Consider the following 17,731-nt stretch of genomic DNA (forward strand, 5'->3'; position numbering starts at 1 on the left):
TGGGCCAAAGTGGAAGAGCATTGTTCCAAAAAATCTCAAATGGCAATTAAACTGTGCAGACGGTATAAACAGGAAAATGTTTGATTGCACACAAATCAGGTTTTGAAAACCCGTACCCCACCCCCACACACAATTTGACCCAATTTCACCAAACACAGTGTTTTAAGGGGATCAAAAGCAGGCCTGGAATTCTTAAGCTATGACGTCTGTATATGCCCCAAGCACTTCCAAATTAAAAAAAAAAGGGAAAAAAAGAAAAAGAAAAAAAAGGAAAGAAAAAAAAAAAAAAGGAAAGACTTCAGTACCTTACTGTGTCTAAGCTCCACATCTTCTTCCCCATAATCTGTAACCTCCCCAGCTTCTTCTACGTGATTGAGAGAGAGTTTGGGGATTTTAATTTTCTTCTGCATCACACTGTTCTCAAGGTCAGTTTTGTCCTCTAAAACGTATATTAAAAATAAAATTTTGTTACATTAATCAGTGTTCTTACTTCCAAATACTACATGACTTAGGCAAGACCAGTTAAAAAAAAATTCCCATGCTTCAATCCCCTCATAATACTACGATCAAATTAATCCATGGTGTAACTCAACTGATGCCCACTGACAATCCTAGAGTTTCAACAGGGGATCAATCTGGCCAAACACAAGAATAAATACTGTAAAATGCCAAGCTAAATTCATGTGAGAGATCAAAAGTGTCAATGAGTAGCTTGCACTACCACTAAAATAAGAAGTAAAAATGCGGTAAATAAAACAACTTCCTAAAACCCATCTGTATTGCTTTAAATTATGTTTACCAACAGTATTTTCATATTCATAATCTGTTGCTGCAGTTCAAATTCTGCTTAGGTTTAAAGTGAAAGTAAACTTGGTAATTCATCCTATACTCTAACCATCATCTGTCAGCGGTACAGATCTATTTGCACACACAGCAGATTCTGCTGTTGTGCTAAGTGCAGGGCTGGAAAAGTGGATGTTGCACGATAGGTTGAAAGGGCATTACAGAAAAGTTGCATATGGACCAAATCTGTAACAAAATTACTATACAACTCCTATTTCATTAGTTAATGGCATTAATCCTTTTCCTTTACATACACAAAGCCAATAAATTGTTATATTAATCTTTGAATCTCAAAAAAATTGAAGTAAAATATTTTCAAGTCTGAAACATTCTAACATATCTCAAAATTAAGTATTTCAAAACATTATTCTGAAAATAAGTTTGAAATATTTTAATATTCCTGAAAAGGTGCAGAGGGGACAGGGAATCAAGAGTATAGTCCTTGCAAATGTGCCTGTGAACCGTAAAATTCTTGCAGAGCAGACAAGGTCTTAAAAGATTCACAAGCTTGGCTACCTGTTCAAGACATTGACAAGGAGAAATGCATTTAAACTCTGAAGTGTTGTCTTCGTACATTGAAAGCTTATGAATAAGAAAACATTTTGAGCCTTCTTATCCACCTGCAAACTGTATTTCATGAGGTCTCCCATGAATATTTTTGAAAGTGCCAATGAGGATGGCATTTGTGAGTGCTTAGTTGCATTGACTTTTGCTTTCTCAAATTAGCATCTCTCCACAGGACCTCAAAATGGTTAGTGTTGACAGTGTAGAAAAGGGAAACAAAGGTAAATCACTGTTTAATGAGGAGCAAAGCATTCATTAGAAATGAATTACACAGATGAATGCAATTCATTTTGTTACAGATAGAAATGGATCTCTTGTAGGCAAATGGTGATATTACAGCCCAAGGCTATGTAAAGAGAATAGGCACAGAACATGCAGAATAAGACATTAGACAACCTGAAATGAAATGCAGATGGTAGCAATAAATACTAAGACAGATGCAAAAAGAAACAGATAAACAACAAAAAACAGCTAGGCTTATTTTAGATCATTCTCCGTTCCCCAGAGCATCATGGATGCTTATCCCAGTAAAAACAAAAAGGCAATCCAACTGTTTCAGTTTTGAAAAATAAACCACCATGTTTTCATTTTTCTGGAAAACATAGGTTCATCAGAAAAGTGAGATAACCCAATTCTACTGTCAGAGAGCAGAGAAGAAAATAAGAGAGCCCTTCTTAGGAAAAAAAAAACCACCAACAAATTTACAGACTAAAGGACAGACTGAAGGGTATTGGTATCATCTTGGAAGGACAGAAATTTAAGAATAAATCAATCCATATTGAATGAAACAAGCAAACAACTTTTTCTGTGACTATGTATTTTGGGGTATCTGATAGATTGAGGAATCCTTTGCTAAAATATGTTCTCACGGTTCCTTAGAGAAAGAGCAGCACACACATACTGCAGAGCCAGCTTCTCTTAGCCTGCTTTGCCAAATCATCTTCCACAGAACGTGCAGATGAACTCCTTCTACATTTAAAGAATGCAGATCAGTTTCTATGCTCCGAAATAACCCTTGGCCTCACAACAAGATGGACACAATCCAATTACTTCACATAGTTAAAAAAAATTGTCCGCTGGCAACTAGCTGAGGTCACCAGTAGCCAGAACCCCATGCAAACTGGAAATGGACACCAGTCATCCTTCCCATGGCCAGGGAAAAGCAAGTTTTGAAACACGCATGAAAGGGGGTCACAGAGGAATAAGTGTATCTGCAGACTATAGTGGAAGTCAGCAAATACTTTCTGACAAATAAAACAACATTAAAATAAAAAAAAATTTGTAAGAACAAAAATATTTATCTTTTGATTTTGGCTTTTTAAGTTAATTTATAAAGGTTATGAACACATTTTATGCACTGAACAACAGAAATGAAAGAAAATATTTAGTCTGGGGTCAAAAAAACCAATGCAAATTATCTGAATTCTTCATTCTCTTCACTCCCCTCCCAATTTCTTAGTTTGCCCATGAAATCTATGTTTGCAAAACTTTACTGGTGGACTAAAGGTGAAAGTTTATTTATGTACCTCCTTACAGATGCTTAGTTTATACATTATTGGTGTGTAACTATCAACATGCTTCTCTCATGTTTGGCAAATCTCTTCATTTGACTTTTGGATTTTACTGCTTATCCTGTAAACGAATCAGTGAGTTGAAGAAAGGAATTATTTTATCCCCACATGCAATTTGAAGAAACAATGGTGAAAATGAGTTCATAAGTTAAAGCTCGGGAATTTTTAATTTAGTCAATGAGCAAATAATTTTATGTTCCTCTGCCTTCCAACAACAATACATACAATATTTTCTTACATATGCTCTGGTCTTTGTAGGCCTATTTATACCTAACACAATTCATCTAGTGTGTGGATATGAAAAGGCCTTTTGTTTTTCTTTTTTTTTTTTAAAGTGCATTTCTAACCGCTGTTGTCTTCTACATTAGCTGTAGACAGAGCCAGAAAAATCTCATTCTGAATTTGAGGCTAATGCTGGAGTACTGCCTCTTTTCCTGTAAATATTAATGGAATTTGGGAAGGGGCGGGAGGGAGTGAGAGGAGACCGGGGGAGGGGTAGGAGAAACACGAACATGCATTTAGAGCAGTTCTTCTTAGGACTTTCTGTCTGTTGTGACAGCCTACAGAAGACAGGTACAAGAGAAGAATCCAGCAGAAAGCAAAACACACACGATTTCAAGCCAGAACAAGGGTATGAACCAAACAGCTGGACAAGCTGCAATTCAGTGCCTGAAGCTCCAGAACACTAAAAGAGAGAAGGGCAGTCCTAGAAACATTGTAGCTCAGAGCCTCATTTTGTAATGACCCAAAGCATTTGTCTGGACTTTGTTCCCAGTCATTTAAACCTTGCTACAAGTTAAAAATTACACCTCCCCTTAGGTGGCCATGATCAGATAGTTGTGTCTATTGTTTTTCCAATACATGGCATAAGTGGTTCAGTGATACCAGCTACTGAGAACTAGCACTTAACACACCTAATTAGGTACTTGTAACAAAAGATGCAGGGTAGAAGCATGATACAAGAATGGACAACATTGATGCCCTCTGTCCTTTAAGAAGGGACATTCTGGAAGACACATGTAAATTAGGAAACACTGCTTTTGTGCACAGTAGCCATAATGCCAGACAGAGAACACTGTATTCTGTGATTTGACATACAGAATAAAGCATACTGGAATAACTGTACTCCAGGAAAAGGTTAGACTTGGAGATATCTTGCCAGTCAACTCCACAAGGTACTGAAGTACGGGACTCAAGAGCCAGTGCACATGATAGCATCTCTCCCCATACAGCCATCTACCAAAGTTGTTCGGGTAGCGAGAAGAAAGTGAACTGCTGAGAAATTTCAGAGTGGCTGGGAAGACATTTGGCCTCAGCAGTGCTGAAAGACAAGCCAAAAAAGCAACCACGCATTAGAGAATCTGTATCAACTAGAAAAGGATAAACTGTTCCTGGAATGCTTTCTTCAGTCAGGCCTTCATTTCAGTGTCAGGATGGGTGGATCCAGGCCAAAAGGTAATAGCCTTAAGTCTGGAGCGGCAGGGAACTGAGGCACACAAAGCCACTTTGACAGGGCAGGAAGTGAGTTGGTTAAATTCAAGTAAAAATATGTTAGTGCTCTAAAATTGAAAACCCTATTGTGGGATGTAGACTAGAACTATGGAAATCTCAAAGTCTCCTTAAAACATTCCTTACTTTCTAACTTAGAAGTAAGGACTGAACAAACTAATCCCTTCAAAAAATAATTCAAATGCTTTTTTTTTTTCCACCTTTGGAGTAAAAGCTGGAAAAAGAGAGGAAGAGAGCTCTGCACTCCAAATGGATGAAGGATGGCAGGTCTGGGATCAGTCCAAATAAGGGGCTTGGCAATGCTATAAATCTTACAATAATAAAATGAAAGAACCTTGAGCAAAATTCATCCTTCCCCTAAGCCTTCAAAAAAATTCCACCCCTTGTGAAAAATGATATACTGACAGATGAAAAAATTTACCATCACCCTTCCCATTTCCAGGCATATACCCAACACATATGGGCAACACCTGCACAAAATTCCACACACACTGCTGCACTGAACTGCTTTGCTACTGATTTAGCCAGGTTGCTTCTACAGAGCAGAGAACATCACCTGCCTCAGCAGGTTGTGCATCAGTTACAGTTCATAAAGTAAAAGACAATTAAGAACCAAAGAAAAAAAACACAAGCAAAGGTATACTTGGTGCTTCAAAGCACATACACACAGCCAGCACGACAAGGCATGGATTCCTAAGTGCCACTTAAACACAAATAAACAATAATCAATATTGCTGTGACTGAGAAGGAAAGCAGCATGATAATCAAATAAAACCCAAGAAAAAGCCACCTAGTTTATTTGAAACTGGAAAAAAAAAGAATTATAAATTACTTTCTTAGCTAATTCAATGCAAACATTTTAACTGGAAGAACAGAAGAGATTTCAGAAAAATGTAACAATCCTGCAGGCTCAGAAGATAATTCAGGATACAGAGGAAGAAAAACTCATCCCTCAGCTAGTACTACACTGAGATTAAGATCACTACCAAAGAAGAATAAACTGAGAATGACAGTAACGGACAACACAGGACAACGGACAGCAGCAGAAAGGCACAAGTTATTTGAAGAGGACAGGTGTCACCAAACTTGATGCAGCTAAAAGGAGGGGTTGTGTGCAAAAAAGTTCAGCTGGGTGCTGGCAGAGTCAATTCAGGATTTGCATGGTGTAGTTTACTACATTGTTTTGCATCTTTTTGCAGACTAGGAGAGCTTTGTTGGTAGGACAGAGAAAAAGAGATTACAGAAATAAACATAGGGCACAGTGAAAACACTACATAAAGCATATGTTGGACAGAAAGGTAAAGCTGGGTGTAAGCAACAAAGCAGATGAAGACTAAGAGACAGCAAGGCTTTGGGTTGGGAATGACAGAAAAGACGATTTCCCCTCCCCACTCTAAAGTCAAGAGGAACAGACAAAAATGGTGGGAAAATATATTGGGACATCCTAAGCATAAGCTGAAAGAAAGATTTCTGTGTAAGAATGTCATAAAGGGAAGCTGACAACAAATTTAAGTGAGAAAAGTTAGGAATAAAAACGTAGAGCTGAGCATTGCCATCATCTGGGCTAGTATCACCCCCAAAAATTTAAGAACTAAATAGCCCTGCTGCACTTCCCCAGGAAAAGAACATGACAATAAACACACAAACAAGTGACTAGAAGAATGTCTTCAGAACAAAAAGAAGAGTGAGCAAAGAAGTCAAGGAAGAACAACATATCAAGTAGCACTCTGACAGGCAGGGCCAATAAGTATGTGAAGGTGAAGAGATGCTCTTAAGGAACTGGCCAAAAAGGCTGTTAAATCTTGTGAAGTGAATTTCAATTAAGTGTAAAACATAGGAAGCAGAGTGAAAATAATTCTTAATCAAATTGGGAAAAGGCAAGATAGAAAGGTCTTAAACTACTGCTCAACAGGTATAGAGGTGATGCGTAAGAAGGATGATGTGCCAGAAGCCTGAATGAAGACTGCTGACTGATGATGGAGAGAAAGCCACGCCTGTTTTGTACAAAGGCGCTAAAGAAGGAAGAGAAAGATTAAGGAGCCAAACTCCTGCAAAAGCAGAGGACAGATTACGTATACAACTTCTACCTCTAAGTTCTGTCTGAAGTCCTACACCAAGACTGGCTCTCCCTCATTAATATTCAATACAATAATACAAGTAAATTCACAGAGCCTGGACCTGCCGCTGCTCTCGCAAAGCCAAATCTACCAGGCCAGCTACTGAAACAACAAATGTTGAGGTCTGAATGCACACTTTTTCCTCTAGTGGAACAACGGAGATATTCAGATAAATACTGCTAGGAGTGACAGTTATTGATATGGACCCCCATCTGTTGTCAAATTTCTAATGCACATGAAGACGTTCAAATATTTTGTAGCATTCTGTGTTTGCATGTTCTCATTTATCAGCAGATTGTTCAGATTTACTATCTGAGTATCAGCCCAGATGGAAGTCAGACCTGTACTGCAAGAAAAACTTAAATATATCTTCTTTCTTAATTTCCTTTATTAATATGAAATCTATTTTTTAATGCAAAAGTTAATACAAAGTGTCCTCAAAAATAATTAACCAAAAGCAACATGGCTCAAAACTAAAACTCTGCTAGAAATAATTACTATTCTTTTATTCTTTGTCAACAAAACTCTCCCTTCCATTTAACTTTTAGTGGTATTAGAAGAGTGTTTGTCTGCAGTCGAAACTGATGGACCTGGAAGATCAAATAAAGAAAAGACATTACACTGAGAAACAGGAAATCATGCTTTTTACAAGACTGAGGAGTTTTAATCCTGGATCCAATATTTACTTAAATACTGACCTTGAATAACTCAACCTTTCCATCTTACTGTCCCCATCTACCTCACTGAAGTGTTGTGCAGATTTGTTAATATTTGTACAATACTCTGAACATGTAAAATACAAAGGATTATAGCTATTATGGAACAACTCTCTTAATCCTTTCTGAAACAAATACAGTAATACAATATTACCATTAAGTTGAAAAGAAGAAACCGTGAAAACAAGTAGGATGTCAAAATGCTATCCTTTAAACCTTTCCTCTGTACCTACATGTGAAACTCAACTATGGGAATTATTTTTCAAAAGTTTGAACATGATAAATATTTTACAAAAAACTATTTATAATAAAAGCTATTTCTTTCTTTAAAAGTTCAAAAGTTCATTTAAAGAGATCATCAATCTCAATGACAGCTACAATTTGTCAACCTGGCTGCCCTAACCAGTCACTCTGTATCATATCATAAAATTATATTAGGACCAAACCCTGACTATGATTTCATGATCATAAAGGCCACAAAGCCATGGAGATATTGCCTACCAGCTATTCAGCAGATGAAGGCAGCCTACAGGGAACACTCCAGGAAGCCTCCGCAACTATCTCTGCCCAAGGAATGAGCTTGCTATAGAAGTAGTGGATTGATTTATGTATTTTTTAGTTTGCACAGAAGAATTACAATGTGATTCAGCATCTACTATTTTTGAAGGGTTTCTTTAAAAAAAACCAAATAATAGACTGACTGGCACTTAGGCAATCCACTGGAAAAAAAAAAGTTTTACAGTTAAATTATGAAAACAAAAAAATTAACTTACATTTTTTCCCCTTTTCACTCCCCTGTAAATTTTAGCATATTTTAATTAGTAAGTGCTAGTTACCATAGCTACCATAACCATACTATCTTTGAAGTCAATTTTATTAAAATCCTGAAATTCATACTTTTACTGTATCATAGTTAAGCTTATACATTTACAAGCATAACTGGTGTTATGTGGTCTAACGCATGCACTAAGACCAAGAGAAATAGCAACATTGTAGGTCATCCGTCTGTCTTTATGTCATAAAAACAAATAAGTGACTTCTGACTATTACGGTAAAGCAAAAAGCAAATGTAACTGAGGGACAAGTCGGTCAGTTGAGAAGGGTTTAAGACCAAAAGATATTTATTTCCAGAATAAGCAGTGATATAGGAAAAGGGCAAACTAAATATAAGGGTGAAGTCTTCTTGCACAGATAAATCCCAGCTTTTTAACTCCTTTTTACAGGCACTTTATCCTGCTCATGACATATAACTATCACCACTAACATAAGGGTTACTCCAAGCCACTACTTAGCAGCTACAGTTTTAAAAGTTCCAAAATTTTTTTGCTGCTGCCACTTAAGCTTTGCATGAATGTGCCATGTTAAGACTTCAACATTGAACAAACAGAAACAACATAAAAAAAACCCAAAACTGTGCCTTTGCATAAGCCCTTCATATCTCAGATATGCTTCTACAGTAGAATTTAGAAGAAGGGGGGAAAAAACCCACACCCTTCATCTTAAAAGAATTAAAAACAAACCAGAAATGGATCAAACACAAAATGAGTGCAAAATTTAGCTTTCGATATTCTTTATGAATACTGCCACACTTGTATTCAGGACTATATTTAGGAGTGTGATGTAGTTACTCTTTTACTCAAAATTATTTGGGGTACCTCTGCATATGCCAGATCTTTCACCTGGTGAAAAGGTAATGCAGCAGCAGCATGCCAGTTAGGTATCTGACAAAGTAGGCCATGCACCTCAAACATCATAGTAGAAAGTTTAATAAATAAATAAATAATATTTTGAACAAGGTTACTTCAGCACTGCCTAACCTGCTGGGCTTACTTTCTCTCAATGACCACAGAGGGCCATTCGCATGGCAAGACCCGATGCCCAGGCACAGTAGAGAGATAGCACAGTTAGGAAGAGCTGGACTTGCTGCTCAAGGGCAGTGACACACAAGCTCATCCACAGGTACTCCAGAACCATCCCAGGAAAAAAAATAAAATCAAACAAATTAAAGAGTCTGTGAGGAACCACTACCGGAAGGTTTCCTACAGCCTCCTCCTGGCACTCCTTTACTCAGGGCAACACTTGGCATCACCCACGAAGCAACTGCAGGCTTTTTGATTATTTTCCTGATGCCATTTCTCCCCGGGTCCCTGTCACACACCATACACGTTGCATATCATGATAGGGGATAGACCTAGAGCTCTCTGGTAACAAAGAGTTAGCAAATGCTGTCACTACCACAATAGTTTGTTCAGTCTACTGACTACCCTGGGAAAGGAAATGCAACATGTGGGCTATGCATGAACATGGGATGGAGCATGGGTATACAGTGGCCACAGCTATGACCTGCTCTACATACTCCAAATCCCCAAGCTGTCTGAATAGCACAAGGAAAAAAAAATGCACAAAGATGCACAAGACTACAGAAATAACAATAAAAGCTTCACATCAATGTTACACATCAAGACAACTTCCTGACCTAAATTTTGTATATTCTTGATACAATCCACAATCTCATCTTGTAAATTTTCACCTATTCCAGCATTTGACAAAGGGTCTTTCCTCCATTAGCTATCCATATCGAAGAAACCTGCTTCAACTTCTTAGTGTGTATCCACCCTCAACCTTACTCAAAACTCAGTCCTAGAATCATTTAATTTAAAATTGTTCTGGGAACAGAGATTTTACATTTTTCTGAAATACACAGCAAATTACCTCACCATGAGCTGTACACGCTTTTGAAGATTTTAAAAAAAATCACCTAACCTACTTTAATAAGAAGTGAATCATAATATTTTATAAAGGGGCAAGAAAGAATATGGATGAATACAGGTATTAACACATCTGCTGTGGCAGCTAGGGAATTGCCACGAGAATCTGATGGAGATGTGTTTGTTACAGTTGTGTGGGTGGGAAATGTTGAGGGTAGCAGCTAGAGAGAACAATTATTTACTGTAGTCACGAAAGAATTAGAAGATAGCCACTATTAACTTGTTAAAAAATGTACCCCAAAGCAGTGAACTTTAAAAAGTCCCTGAACCTCAGTTCATTCCACCTAATACTCATCACTTCGCAAAGCAAGAACAGGCTCCAACAAGGTCACCTAAGGATCATGCTAGCTCCTATAAGGTGCATATGCTTACAGATAAAATTCTGCTAGTGACTGTATTGGACAAGTGTGAAAAACTTGCAAGTGGCAAGAAGAGGGACCAGAAAAACAGCTTTTCAGCATTTTGCAGAAAGGATAGAAAAGAAAAAAGAAAGGGTGTGGATGATCAGAAAGTCAGACTCAAACTCTTCCTGAAAAACCATCTACCATTTTTATATTCTCAACAAGACAGACCAGTTAACATGCCACCTCAAAAAGCTGCTATATACTGAAAGACTAGTCTGCTGAGCTATATTTTCCATTCAAGAGGTAAATGAAATTATTCTTTTTTCACTACATAACATCACTTGCCTGTTAACCAGATGTTGAACTTGTAATGGCACAAAACATTCATTTTAATATGCCTTCTATGGCTCGGAGGTCTAAAACTCTTAGTTGGGGGTTAACCTGTCTGGTTTGAGCCCCAGTCTTTGGCTACCTTTTGAAAAAGTCAAAGGTTCACAGACCAACACATACCACCATTATCAGCAGTTCCCAACCATACGCACACAGACACAAGAAAAGCGTACAGCTGCTCAGCGTTCATCTACCACTCTGCTGTAAGACTACTACATATTATTTCTTATTGAAGTATTCAAAACAAGACAGTATTTATCTCTTCAACATACCAAGTCTATCACAACTACTTGATGCTCTGAGCATGCCCAACACACTCCCCTCTTTTTTTTTCTTTTTAAATTGGTGATACCTTTACAGCAGTGCTCTCTCCTCTGCAGCAACAATAATATTCCTCACAAGTGTACAGGCTTCCAATCATCCAACCTCGCCACAAAAGACCAAAAAATAGCTTCTAGACTCTCTCAAATGAGGACAACTGTTTCACGAACTCTTTACACAACCAATGCTCCAATAAAACTTCGTACTATGGGCAGGAACGTGTATTTATCCCTGTATGAACTGCTACTTTACAAGGGTAAAAGTTTGAAAAGTATCTAAATTTCTTTAAACAACATAGGAAAGGAAAAGCCTTTTCAAAATAAAAAAATCATGAGGCTAATATGGGTCTTGTATCTGTGTTCTTCCTGTACTCCTTCCTTTTTTTAGGTCACTAGAAAGGAAAACCAAGTGGATCTGTTTTTCAGACTATGATTAACTCCCATTGCACTGAGAGTGTTTGATCATGAAAATATATATAAATAGGTACAACTTTGCTTACTTGAGCAGCCTTGTTAAATCAGTGTATAAAAATTGGGCACCATTCAAACTGTAAAAGAATACTGTGCAGGCTCAAAAAAATATTACTTTTTTCCCCTCTTATTCTTTTTTATTGTTTGTTTAACTTAATATCTGTACCATGACTTTGGTCCTGAAGCCTGTTCCTAATGGGGCATCCTTGGACCAAAGCAGTAAATCCTTAAAGTCACTGATGTACTCATTTGTGCAGGCAAGGGTTCCTTCCAAAAATTCAAAATCAACTTACTATGTATATTTTACATATAAAAGTAACTTTATACACATTATTTGCATTACTACTAAGGTAGACTGGAATCCTTTAGAATGAAAAGTTCTATACTTGTATGTGAAATGTTACTGCAGACTTGTAAAACTATTTTTTAAACTAAATAAGCAGTTTGCATAACATCACACTTGTAATGTTTGCCATAAAAAGTTGTCATAATCTGTAAAAATAGAGTTGGTCACTATAAACTGAAAATTGTGCTAAGATGTCTTCATGTAACATCAACTTTTCTCCCCAAGACTTTAACCATAATAAAAACAAACATCAATATTAAAACTCTGGGAAGAAAGTGACAACGTAAAAAGTATGTAAGCATATGCTGTATGCAAAGGATTAATTCAATTATGGTATTTTTACATGGTGCAGCATAGAAAGAACAGTAAGTAAGGATTCATTTGGTGTTCAGGTGAGAAGTTTTCCAAGCATGCAAATTACAGATCTAGTCAGATATATTGAGATGTGACAGATGTAATAAAGATAGCTGTATGTTTCTTTGTGCTCCTGGCTCAGCAGGAGAATTTCCTGTAGAAATTAAAATCTCTGGGGAGCAATTAGCACAAATCACTACTACAGGTAACAAGCCTTGTTCTTTGGAGGAAACAGCATATATTGGTTTGTTCTGGTTCAAGAGAGATGAAACAAAGGGAAACTGTACAGAAGAACACTTCTCTTGGGTAAGTACAGACTCTGCCTGGAACAAGGGAACTGGCAAAGTAGATGCACTTTCTGCTGGAAACCTGAGGCAACCTGGTAGGCTCAACATGTGAGCAAAATGCCTATTACTAAATATTTCTCTGAAACACTTTAGTTATTATTGAGATGAACATGAGAAACAGAAAGGGCACTGCTGCTGCAGTTCCCCATTGAGAAAGAGGAAGGTGAAGTCCAACTGAGATGCCTTTGAGAAGAGGCCAAGGAAACCCTGAACACTGACACTGCTGTCTTCCATGGATGTGACAAGTAACTTGCAAGAAATGTTTCACACACCAATTGTCCTCTGTTACAGACAGGACAGACAAAACACAGGCTGGCATAGGAAAACAAAAACTTTGTGGGAGAATCCACTCCTCTGGTAGGCTCTCTCATTAGTTCTCCTGAACTCCTGGAGTTGTAAATACTCAGAAATTGGAAAAGCTTTACAGGGAAACAATGTATATATTTGCCTGTTTCTTGTTCTTTCCAGGTATCCGTCTATGGCCACTACTGGAAACAGGGTAACGGTAAAAGTCACTGAGTCAAGGACCAAATGGACCACCACCAGGCTGAACTGGTTTAGGAACTGCTATATTTAAAAATAAAATTAAAAAATACTAGTTCTACATTACTTTAACACCAAGTTCCTCTGTTTAGAGATCAGAACTCAGCGTTGCCTGCTTAGAACTCAATACTAGACAGCAGAATTTATTAAGCCAATTCCATATTTGGGGAAACAGACATAGCCAGTATTTCTCCACAAGTGGAAAAGTCAGGACCAGAACCCAATGTCCTCTTTGCTACCCAGACTGACATTTCAAATGGTCACCACTGTCTTTCAACAGCCTATTGGGCAAGTCCACGCTAGCCAGCAATTTGCTATGAACAGCATCAAACTTCCTTCCTATGTCAACTCCGACTATGGCAGCGTGTTTTCTGTGGCTGCAAGGAAACTACAGAAAGTCTTCAAGGAAACATGCTGCCAAAGACTTGTGATCTGGCGGGGACACATAGCAGAAGCACTATCTCACAGGGGCTGAACTCATTTAAATGGCCAAAATATGGGTTTATTTCTTAATACACAGCCTAATTGGTCCTCTTCGCTAGAGACATTCATAGGTTAAACATGAAACAAGCCAAATGTAGCAAAATCAAGCTTAACAAGCATAGTGGCTAAAGGTCTGGTTCCACTATTGCCTTCCAGTCACTTAAACTAACAAAGTGGATATAAAGCAGTACCCCTCCAATTTGGCAACATGCTGCCAAACTGCAAAGGTATATAAATGACTCCATGCACTATAAATACACCGTGCATGAAAACCTTAACTTTTTTTTTTTTTTTTTTAAAGTTTCTGATTTCATCCCCGCCGCGGTGTAACGATGGGCACTACACCGGGGGCTCACGGTTATTTTGGAAACCGCTCCGGGGCCGCGCCGCGCCTGAGGGTTCACGCAGGAGCGCGGCGCTGCCCGGCCGGGAGCGGCCGCCCCGTGAGACCCCCCACACCACCCCCAGCGAGCCCTTCCCGGGCCTGGGGCCGCCCGAGCCCCTCGGTGCTCCGGGAGGGGGTGGGAGAAGCCCCCCTTCCGCCCCCGGGACCTCCGTCCTCCCGCCTCACCGCGCCCCCCCGCCCGCCATGTGCCGCCCGGGCTCTGAGCATGTGTCGGCGCGATGCCGCCCCCTCCCCTCCCCCCCCCCCCCACCTCAGCGGGGAGGGGGCGGCATTTGGGGCTTCCCCTGGCCCGCCCCCCCTCCCCTTCCCCCGCGGCCCGGCCCGGCCCGCCCTCACCTGCCAGCGCCAGGATCTGGGCCTTGTGGAGCAGCAGGCGGTCGCCCCACTCGCCGGGGCTCTCGTCGTCCTCCTCCGCCTCCTCGGGGTTGCGGTACACCGTGTAGACCTTCTGGTTGTCGAAGTCGAGCTGGGACGTGGGGCTGAAGTCCTGCACGCAGGAGACGGGCAGCGCGTAGCAGACGTTGTCCTCCAGGAACCGCACAAAGGCGTACATGGTGCGGCGGGCGGGCGGGGCGGCCGCGCCGGTCCCGCGCTCCCCGCTCTGTTATTGTTCCTCAAAATCCACCTCTGCGCTCGGCTGAGCTCGCCTGGCCGCGCCGCCAGCCGGGCAGCCGCCAGCTCCGGGCAGACACGAGCAATCCAACGCGGAGCGACGCGAGTCGGGCTGCCGCGCGGCGAGGGGCGGGTGGGGGCCGGGGCCGGGTGGCGGCGGGCCGCGGGAGGAGCAGCCGCTGCCCGGCTCCCCCGCCTCGGCCCGCCCGGGGCCCATGCGGAAACACCCCTTCCGGCGGCCCCGGGCGTGTCCCGGCCCCTCCGCGGGGCGCGGGCTCGCCGCAGCTCGCCGCCCGGCAGGCCCGGGCCTGCCCCGGCTCCCCGGGAGCGGCCTCACACCTCCGCCGCGGAGGCTGTTGGGGCGGGCAGGTGCTTCCGAGCCAGAGGCTTTCGAGGGTACGGCCGGGCGGGCAGGTGCCTCCGTCCGCGAGGCTTTCGGGGGTACGGCCGGGTGGGGTGTCAGCTCGTACTCGCCAGGCACCTGTGTTGGAGGGACGGCTCCCGCTCCCCGGCGATGGCGCCGCTGGGCCTGGTGGGCTGAAAGGACCCTGGCAGGGGCGCTTATCTTCCAGGCTCCGTTGCTCAAACGTGTCCCCAGTAAAGGCCCCAGGAAGCTCTTTTTCCAAGTTAAAAACTCCTTACACCTGTTCCAGAGAAATAGGCCTTCTCCCACTGATGTGGAGGTCTGCTCCTGGGCCAGGGCAGTACCAATGAGTGCAGAGAGAAGGGGTAGGAAGGACTCATGAGCAGCTCTGGCCACATGAGGAGAGGAGACCACATCTTTCATGGCCAAACAAACCAGCACAGAACCCCATGCTCATCTGCCAAGTTATCAACAGAATCCGAACATCCGTTTTTACCTGAAGGTCTTCAGGGTAGTGCAGAAACACCTGCACTCAATGGTACTGCCTAGTGCTGATTACGGCAGGGGCTCAAAGCTTCCCCGCCCTCCCCCAAAACAACACAGAGACTTCAGAAATTCTGTGCAGGTGTGTAAGAAGAAGGGCTAGAGACCATGCTGGTTTCAGCACAAATTCCCAAGCTTTTGGAGATGCAGACATACTGAGTATGGATGCTTTGAGCTTCCTGTAAGAAAATAATGCGGCAACATTGCTTATGGTTCACAGCAAACCCTTATCCAAGTTTACAATCCTGAGGTCTGTTTTACCCAGTCAGTCTTAGGAGCAGAACAATAATACGTGGAGAATGATTTAAAGGCAAAAAAAAAAAAAAAAAAAATATTAATAGAATGAGTAATAAACAGCAAGAGAGGGGCATCACTGGTTTTCTGTTTACAAAAAGCCCACACAAAATGAAACCAAAATCTATCATCTTTTCTGGTTTGCACGTCCCTAAGCCTTTGCAGTACTATCTCTGCCCATTACATTGAGTTTAACCACACTGAACTTGTTTTTCCTAGTTACATTTTACAGACTTCTTAGTACGTGGGAACAGACCACAAGCTGAAAAACCTGCAGTAAGGTTTTGACTGAGCACTGGCACAGGTTGCCCAGAGAGCTTGTGGAGTTTCCATCCTTGGAGATAACTCAAAAGCCATCTCGACATGGTCCTGGGCAACCTGTTCCCAGTGGCCCTGCTTGAGCCGGGGGCTGGATGAGATGACCTCCAGAGGTCCCTTCCAACCTCAGCCATTCTGTGGAAGTATCAGAAACTTATAGTTATGCCCAGCAGGAGTCTGTCTGTCTGTCTCTTAAGCAATGCATGAAAACACAAGGAATGCGTATAGGTGTAGTTAAGCCGATGCAAGTATTTCAGTAACAAGCTGTAAACTTCCCGTACAATAATGGGAAGCTTTATTATTTTAGAAATTACAGAGTTTTGCAAATACTACAGTTTAAGATTGGGGATTTAAATGGCAGTACTTTATGTTAACAATAAAGTATTGCTAGACGGGTATGTAATTACAGGCAAATATAAGTCTGCTACAAAGTATGGGTGACAAATGTATTCTAGTAGCTAGGCTGCAAGGGAAATGAAATTCCAGCAAAGATTGCGTTGCTGATCAAACAGTAACAGCTGCTGTAGCACTCCTATCTCTTCTACCTTGTGTTACAATGGATGTAAAAGGAGCTGCAGAAAGGCGACAGGACAGACCGATAGCTGGAATTACTCCGTGGACACTGTTAAAATTATGTGAAGGACAATTTTGTCCCAGTAAGTTCAGTGGCTAGTGAGGGATTCGGCACATTGAGTCTTACTGGGATTGTATTTCCTCCGCAGCTGAATTCTATTAGCAACATCTAAGACTGCTGTCAAGGGAAAGGAACACAGAAAAATGGAGAAACTGGAAATAACAGGGGAAACGAAGAGAAGCTAAGGACTCAAAAATTAGGTTGACTTGGAAGGGGAAAGATCTCTTCAGGTACCAAGGAGGCCTGGGTAATTTGTCCCAGTGAAAGAGAACAGGAAGACTTCATGTGAAGGCAACTAGCGTCATAGTGGGGGTTTTTTTGTTTGGGTTTGGGTTTTTTTTTTTAAAAGGAACACTGTAAACTGGTATTTGCAGTATTTTACATTTGAAGGTTCAATTACAGCAAAGGCTGTAAAGATGTTTGTATCAGCAGCAAAAAAAGGTCTCAGATCCTTTAGAAAGGCTGTTCCACTCTTCTCCACTGAAGGGCCTTTTTGGGAACAGATTCAGGGTCAGGATGATAAATGTGTGTTTACACTTGGTCCCTAGCACACATGTTGAGCCAGAAGTCATTATAATGCTAAAGAATTAATAATGATCTCATACATTTCTCTTCTGCCTACAAGGAACAGTGTTAATTTCTCGCTTTAAAATCTATAAATAATCTGCACTGGTTAAGCTGTGAAGCTGAGGAAAGGATCCATTTAAGCACAGAATGAAACACACAAGTATTGTCACTCCTTCCGTTAGGACCTTTCCCATTTCTACTAATGGTTAGCCAGCTGTTTTAACACTGAGGTTAGCTTGAGGTTTAAAGATGTAAAGCTATTTTAAAGGTGTAGATTTTAAAACTCATTGTTAAGGGAATTACTGGA

General features: G+C 41.0%; 2 protein-coding genes across 2 annotated transcripts in view; both read right to left on the minus strand.

Annotated features, from left to right (window-relative positions):
* The window catches only part of BEND5 (BEN domain containing 5), a 31,676-nt gene extending 17,015 nt beyond the window's left edge, over positions 1-14,661 (minus strand). The window contains exons 1-2 of the mRNA XM_059821871.1: positions 14,429-14,661; positions 306-439 (exon numbers count right to left, since the gene is read on the minus strand). Coding sequence (XP_059677854.1) covers positions 306-439; positions 14,429-14,645 — 351 coding nt within the window. The 5' untranslated portion in view covers positions 14,646-14,661. The remainder of the gene's footprint in view (positions 1-305; positions 440-14,428) is intronic.
* Positions 1-17,731, minus strand: part of AGBL4 (AGBL carboxypeptidase 4) — a 948,642-nt gene that overhangs the window by 367,900 nt on the left and 563,011 nt on the right. The gene's annotated exons all lie outside the window — the stretch shown is intronic.

This window comes from Gavia stellata, chromosome 10 (assembly GCF_030936135.1).
Source record: "Gavia stellata isolate bGavSte3 chromosome 10, bGavSte3.hap2, whole genome shotgun sequence".
NCBI lineage: Eukaryota > Metazoa > Chordata > Aves > Gaviiformes > Gaviidae > Gavia > Gavia stellata.